The sequence below is a fragment of the Triticum dicoccoides genome, chromosome 7A (genome assembly GCF_002162155.2).
Source record: "Triticum dicoccoides isolate Atlit2015 ecotype Zavitan chromosome 7A, WEW_v2.0, whole genome shotgun sequence".
In the NCBI taxonomy this organism is placed as follows: Eukaryota; Viridiplantae; Streptophyta; class Magnoliopsida; order Poales; family Poaceae; genus Triticum; species Triticum dicoccoides.
Window position 1 is genome coordinate 13997219 of NC_041392.1, and position 7918 is coordinate 14005136.

The window sequence follows — 7918 nt, forward strand, 5'->3', positions numbered from 1 at the left end:
TAAGGTTATGGTAGCCTGCGGGGACGATGGAGTGGACTGCGGGCCGCAGCGCTACGGCTCGAATGGCGATGCGGTGGCAGCAGGCGGGTCCGGGCGACGGCAGGAAGACCTCGGGAGGGGGGGGGGATGTGGACCGCGTGTCGCGGCGCTACGGCCCGAAGGGCGGCGTAGTGACGGTGCGTGGGTCGGGGCAGCCACAGGTTAGGCCTCGGGCGGCGGCGGGGACTACATGCCGCGGCATTATAGCCCGAAGGGGCGACGCAGCGGCGACGTGCAAGTCCATGCATCTGCGTGAAGAACCACGGGCGGCGACGCTGCGGCACCCCGATGCTCAATCGGTGGAGGGGCGTGCTCTAATCAGGGATGATCTTCACAGGACCCGCGGAGGCACGCACAAACGACTACCTAGGTCGGTCGTGCGACACGGATGAAGCGGAGCGGCGACTAGGTGATCAATCTGGCCGCTCGCAGGGTCGGGTCGACGGCGGATGATGAGGTGGCCGAGCCACCGAGGCCACGCGCGAGGGACGCGTGAACAGCCTGCCCGTGCATGCGGCCCATGCCCGAGAGGGGCGCAAGTGACACATCAGAACACAGCTGGTCCCCGCATCATGTGTGGCGTGGCGCCTGGGCCGGTGGACGGATGCAGCAAGCGGGGTGGAGGTGAGGTGATGCAGGATCTGATCAGATCAGGGTGACGACGCTCGATGTAGAGCGACAGGCGGGTAGATGCGTGAACAATGGTCGGGACGGGCCGCCACAACTCGTGAGGCCGCCAGGTCAGAGAGAAGGCCAAGTGGTCGTGCCAGTGTCGGATAGAGGCGCGCGGGTGTCGACGGCGGTGGCGCCAACGCAAATTGATCTTAGATCATAAAATAAAAAATAAACGCTAATAAAAAGACCAGCAAGAGGGAGAAAACCCCGGATCTAAGGGTCAGGAAAAAGACTCTCTACGGCAGCCAATCAACTCGACTGGCGGACAAACCCTAGGTACAAGCGGCGTGGCCCCCGACGGCGTGCATGGAGGCCGACCGCCCCAGGGGCAACGCGCGGGACGGAAGTGGCGGCGACGACTAAGGTTGGATCGGTTAGACTGATACCATGTTAGAAGGGAATAGAGAGGATTGGTGGAATCAATGTTTATTGATTGAGCCTCGTGGGCATATATATAGACGTAAAATGACCAGTTCGGAGTACAAGACAAAACAAGGCACGACCGATATTCAAATTCAATCCATAAGAGGATGTATAGATGGAGGTAGGCTCTGGCGACTCCCTGGGCGCCCCGGGGTGCTCCCGGACGCGTCCCCAGCTCCTCTTCTCCCCTTCCTCAGCTGCGCCGCCGGTCCCAGCCCCATCCCGCACGACCCCGATGGGCAGACCTGCTGGACGACACCGACCCTGAGGCTGACCCCCTAGAGGAGCGCCTCGGCTGCTCTGCCTCCCCCTCCCTTGCCCCCCAGGCGATGACTTACGCGGACGGTGGCCTCGGCCCTGTCTCGCGGTCGCCTCGGCACGCAAGGACGGCGAGCCCTGGCCGCTCGCCTCGCCGCACGGGTTCGGGTATGAGGGCCGGGGGTGGATGCCGTTGGCGCTCTTGGGGGGTCTCCGGGCGCTCGGAGCTCGGTCCGACACGGTCCTCATGGCATGCTCCTTCTTCCTCCCCAGCCACCGGCTCCTCCATCCTCCCCACATTGTCGTCCTGCCCTCCACCGCCGGCCTCCTCGTCTCCCATCGGCCGACATTCGCCATTTCGCCCCCTCATCGCGTCCTTCGCCAACAGGATTGGCCTTTTTCGGCCTCCTCTTTCTCGCGTTCGTCGGCGTGCCTGCCCTGTTGGTAGCGGCGGCGGCTAATGCTCATGGAGGAGAAACCCTCCTAGCCAGAGACGCCCCCCGCTCCCTGGGCCGCTCGTTGTTGGTCCTCCCCGCGTCGGGCCGCCCCCCTGTGGGCCGGGCTGGTGACCTTGACCTGGCCTGCGGGTTTGTGGGGCCCATCTGCTGCAGGCTGTCCTCCCCCTCTCCAACCAGGCCGCCTGTGCGGCCCACCATCGGCCCAAGAGGCGGTTTTATCTGGCCGCCCTAGGGTTCCCTCGCCCCCTCATTCCCCAACCACTACTACCAAACCTCGACAGACCTCTCCCCGCGCGCTGTCTCGGCCTTCCCCGTTCGGCAACCTCCCGCCGTCTCGCGAGCCCCCCGCCTCCCAGACCCCCCTGCCATGACGAGGGACTAGGATGGCGGGGCCGCGCGGTATAAGTGCCACTGTGAGGAGCGAAGGGACCCTCCTCGCCCCTCGTCGGACGCCATGCGCCGAGAGGAAGACCTTTGTCACCAACTTTCATCCCGGTACTCCCACCGCATCACTATTAGCGCTGGTCGCCACTCCCCTGGTCGTGACGAGCGCCGCTCCCTGAATCGCTAGTCTCCCGCCCGCAACTCGGCCCAGGGCCGGTTGCGCTCTCCCCCGCCGGCCGCTAACCACCGTGGTTCATGGCGCCGCTCCCTGTCTCCCCGCTTTGGCGGGAGCGCAGTCCGTCCACTGCCCTCCACGTTCGCCCCTCACCGCCCTGCCCGGCTTCCCAGGCTGCTCTTGTCCCCCGTCGCTACCAGCGACCGCATGTGGCCTCAACTTCTGCCTCGAGTGCCCCGCGGCCGCCTTGGGCAGAAGAAGAAGCGCCGCGGTCAGGGACGGGCAGGGGCGGCCCAGCCGGCTCCAGCTCATCCTCTGCGCCAGTGGTCGACTCTGCCTCCGCCAATGTGAAGTGCTTCAACAGTGGTCTTCTCAGCAAGTTGAAGCATCACAGGATCAAGACAGGATGCAAGTTGGCACAAAGGTCTGACGCATTTGCTTGAGGTTATCATCACTACCGAAACAGGGCTCGATGCCGACGGCCGCAGGCCATCGGCATAGGCCCCTTTACCATCGGCATAGGCTGCGGCAGGGGTAGCTGATAGGCGTGCCTTGGATCAATGACGTGGCAGGTGCAGCGGATCGATGATGTGGACTCGAGCTATGCCGACGGCCATCGTCCCTCCCGTCGGTATAGAGTTGACGGCGTGCACCGCCCGTCACATGCCGGGCCCACCTCTATGCCGACGGGCCAGGTATGCCGACGGCTACTGTAGGCGTACGCAGAGTTATGCCGGCGCCCGTTGGCAAACCTGGGGATAGCCCGATGGCTTGGGTACGCCCACGGCCTGACCTTGGCTTTCGGCATATCTCAGAGTAGGGCGACGGGGGCCGTCGGCATTATTTTGGCAGTCGGCATCGAGCCCTGTTCCGGTAGTGCGATCAGCCAGCTGCCAACGCCCAACTGGGATGGTACTTGCCATGCACTGCCTAACCGAAGGACCTAGTCTCATTTCTGTGCACATGTTGGGCACACAAAGAAAATTCTTCCGAGACATCTGTCGGATTCGGTCTGTCTCTCTCAGGCTAGCTAGCTACTTGCAGTGACTTGCATACACTATCCAGAAGAGAAGCAGCGAGAGGCCAGGATGGTGCACCTCAATTTTCTGTCCTTCATTTTCTGTCGATGGACAGTGGACCAACACATTGAACTGTCCTTTTCTCTTCATCTAATACCTTTTCCTCGTGCCGCGCGGCAAGAAAAATAATTGGCCTCCAGTTAGCCACGTTTCAGCGGCAGCTTCTTTTCTCCTGCCATATAACTAGAACGTATAAACACTTGCTGAAGAAAATGAAGAAAAAGGATCGACAGCTATTGGAGATGCCCTAAGCCCGGGTGCATGCACGCTACTCCCTCCGTTTCTAAATATATGACTTTTTAGATTTTTCAATAAAGACTACATACGGATGTATATAGACATATTTTTTTACTGTAGATTCTCTCATTTTGCTCTGTACATGACTATACGTGGTCCATATTGAAATCTTTTAAAAGACTTGTATTTAGGAACGGAGGGAGTAATGAAGTAGATCTTCTAGTTTGGTCTCTTACTAATCACAGTACTCCATGTCACTATGTCAGTATTTAATACTATGTAGTTTTATTTTAGTTGGTGATCCACTTTTGCCGGCAAGTCGACTGATTTTTTCGTTTCCGAGGCTTGACTGACTTCACGCATATTACACAGCTGCATCTGAAGTCACGCTGCTATATACATCCAAATTTTGGAGACTCTAGCTATTACATGTGATCTGATCCGCATTAATCGCCCGCATTAACTGGAGCTGGCAAGAGATTGAAGAGACGATGGTGATCAGCCCCAACTTCAATGGTTCAATGATGTTTATGTATAATTATGACATCTATGACATACTTATTAAGATACCTATTGTACATGGTCATAGGAGGTTCCACCAGATTGATGGTCAGGTGTTGCATCTTTTCAAGAATTTCTGGGACATCTCTCTCTCTCTCTCTCTCTCTCTCTCTCTCTCTCTCTCTCTCTCTCTCTCTCTCTCTCTATCTATCTATCTATCTATCTATCTATCTATCTAGCTATCTATCTATGTGTATATATATATATATATATATGCTGTATGATATGATAATTATATACTCCTTCCGTTCCCAAATACTTGTCTTTCTAGGCATTTCAAATGGATTCAATATACGGATGTATGTAGACATATTTTAAAGTGTAGATTCACTCATTTTGCGTCGTATGTAGTCACTTGTTGAAATCTCTAGAAAGACAAGTATTTAGGAACGGAGGGAGTAGGTTATTAACTTTGTAGGCTACTGAATTGAAAGTTATGTGATTATACTGAACTGTACAGACGTAAAGGATTTGTTACCCGATATTCAGATTGTGTATTCAGATTACATGTCTTGATAGACTTCCATTTTATATGCACGCCCGTCGTCATTTGGGGTATATTATAAATCTTGTATGCCATCATAGTGTTTAAAGTGGACTGCGTTGATTGTTTAAGAAAACCACAAGTTGGAAACTAAGCAACACCTTGAATTGGTTGCAAATGATACCTTGAATTAGTAGTCATGGTCAAGAAATAAATAACATCAGCAGAGGGGATAAGCTCCCCCGAGTTGTAGGTAAAGAGAGATCATGTTTTCAGTCTTTAGTAAGGCGGAGGGGGCCTTGAAGGCGATGTAGTCAGCAGGTGTTTGATAACTTTCAGTAGCAACAATGTCAAGTGGGGGCGGCAGCACTGGAGGAAACCAAACACCAACCTAAAATTCTACATAGGCTATTGTATTCTTGATCTAATTAGGATGACTGAGATATCAACTGGATTTTTACTATAATTGGTTTGTGACAAAATTGAAAGGTGCTGAGCCAAGATAAGGCCTGGTTTGGCTTATATATTAGTTTAATCAAAAGTTGAACATTAGAAGGTTTAAAAATATTACAGAATAATACCAACATCAGCAATATCATGTAAATATTGTATACACTATTGTATCATGATGGATCTAATTTTATTGATTACGAAGTGTGGTACTCCATCTATTCCCTTATACAAGGCCAAAAATTTAGATTACAGGTACCAAGGTAAAATTTAATGACTGCCTTACAAGCCAAAAAAATTCTCGTTAACCGGGATCATTAATGCGCCCGCATGCATGCAATAAAAAAAATGAGAAGGAAGTAGCACAATGTCATTATGACTACATGCAAGTATTAAACAAATTGCTAGGATGAGAAAACATCATTAATTTTTGCCTCGATTACTGTTAGTGGCCTTGTATAGATGCAAAATGTCCTTTGATAATTTTTTCTTTTATTTTGGTCAAGCTTATAAATGCAGACTTAGGAAAACATTAGACTAGCCACAATGGGTAGTAACATAAACTAGTAACATGCATATGTTACTAGCATGTTACTAGTCTATGTTACTACCTTTATAACGGGGAGTAACATATATGTGCTAACATGCAACACTTCATTTATTAAGCTATAGACTCAACTTGCCTTGATATGTGTGATGTTACTCATAGTACTAGTAACTAGCTATGTTACCATTCTCCTCTCTTTCTTCATTTATTGCTTGCCACATCATCTATTTTATCTAGATATGTGTGATGTTACTACCTATGTTACTCCCACTGTGGGTAGTTTTAGTGTGAGGTATATTTTGAAATGGAGGGAGTAACTAACAACATTCACAAAATTCCCTTGAGAAGCTTTTCTATCTCAGTTCATGTTACACCAAAAACCTCTTTACTGACCAGTCGCCGCTGGGCCCTGGCTGAGAGGGAAAACCCGTCTTATAACTATCAGTGGTGACTAACACACTGTTCAGTTTCAAAGAAAACTCTGACCACTAATGGGTCCATAAATGAACGTTCACAGAGTATTATTCCACAAATGGAATGTATAATTATATTATAGTGCTAGCTATATTGCGTCTCACTTGGAATATCTATGATGAAACCAGGTAGCTTGTTGTGATCGATGATGTATGGCCAATAGCAGCATGGGCTACAATCCACTCTAAAATGCCAAAAACCAAATGCGCGAGCAGAATCATTGTGACCACTCGGATAGATAGTGTGGCAAAAGAATGCAGTGGAGGTAGTGTATGTAAATACTACAATATCCAGCGACTCAGTTTGGAAGACTCTAAGAAGTTGTTTGTGAGGAGAGCATTTGGCCCCGAGAGTACCTCTTGCTCAGAGGAGCTCAAAGCTTCAATGAACAATATTTTGAAAAAAATGCAATGGACTTCCATTAGCTATTGTTAGCATTGGAAGCCTTTTAGCAAGCTATTCCTCTCCAGAGAGCAGCCATATGAGGGAAACACTTTGTAGATCAATCGGTTCACAGATGGAGACCAACCCAGACCTTGTGAGGATGAGGAATATCATCACACTTAGCTTCAACTATCTCGTTCATGACCTCAAGTGTTGCATGATGTATGTTAGCATTTTCCTAGAGGATTATCAGATCAGCAAGGACATGCTCTTAAGAAGATGTACTTCCAAATGATTGATACCTAAGAAGCATGGGCTTACTTTGATGGAGACTGCAGAGGCCTATTTCAATGTGAAATGAGCTAGTGAATAGGAGTATGATTGACCAAGTCGGGTGTATCGTCACCTACTATAATAGAGTGGACTTGTGTCGGGTGCACGACATGATGCTTGAGGTCATGGCATCGAAATAAATAGAGGCTAACTTCGTTAGCTTGGTAGGCATTCAGTATGAATGGATGACATATGATATCGTTCGCCGCATCTCCATCCATGATGCAAAGCAGGGGGGTGGGGGTGTTGGGGTTCGTAGTAATTTCAAAAAATTTCCTACGCACACGCAAGATCATGGTGATGCATAGCAACGAGAGGGGAGAGTGTGATCTACGTACCCTTGTAGATCAACAGCGGAAGCGTTGTGACAATGCGGTTGATGTAGTCGTACATCTTCATGATCCGACCGATCCAAGCACCGTTACTCCGGCACCTCCGAGTTCTTGGCACACGTTCAGCTCGATGACGATCCCCGGGCTCCGATCCAGCAAAGCGCCGGGGAGGAGTTCCGTCAGCACGACGGCGTGGTGACGATCTTGATGTTCTACCGTCGCAGGGCTTCGCCTAAGCACCGCTACAATATGACCGAGGTGGAATATGGTGGAGGGGGGCACCGCACACGGCTAAGGAACGATCACGAAGATCAACTTGTGTGTCTAGAGGTGCCCCCTGCCCCCGTATATAAAGGAGCAAGGGGGAGGGGGCGGCCGGCCTAGAAGGGGGGGGGCGCCAAGGGGAGTCCTACTCCCACTGGGAGTAGGACTCCTTCCTTCCTTGTTGGAGTAGGAGAAGGGGAAAGAGGGGGAGAGGAAAAAGGAAAAGGGGGCTGCACCCATTGTCCAATTCGGACCAGAGGGGGGCGCAGGCCTCCTTCCTTTTGGCCTCTCTCCTCTATTCTCGTATGGCCCAATAAGGCCCATATACTCCCCGGCGAATTCCCGTAACTCTCCTGTACTC

At 51.3% G+C, this 7918-nt stretch overlaps 1 protein-coding gene and 1 pseudogene across 1 annotated transcript in view; one reads left to right on the forward strand and one right to left on the reverse strand.

Moving 5' to 3' along the window:
* The window catches only part of LOC119332856 (receptor-like protein EIX2), a 6561-nt gene extending 4796 nt beyond the window's left edge, over positions 1–1765 (reverse strand). Inside the window, exon 1 of the mRNA XM_037605975.1 lies at positions 1476–1765. Coding sequence (XP_037461872.1) covers positions 1476–1765 — 290 coding nt within the window. The remainder of the gene's footprint in view (positions 1–1475) is intronic.
* A 1207-nt stretch (positions 1766–2972) lies between these two features.
* The window catches only part of LOC119332857, an 11771-nt pseudogene continuing 6825 nt past the window's right edge, over positions 2973–7918 (forward strand).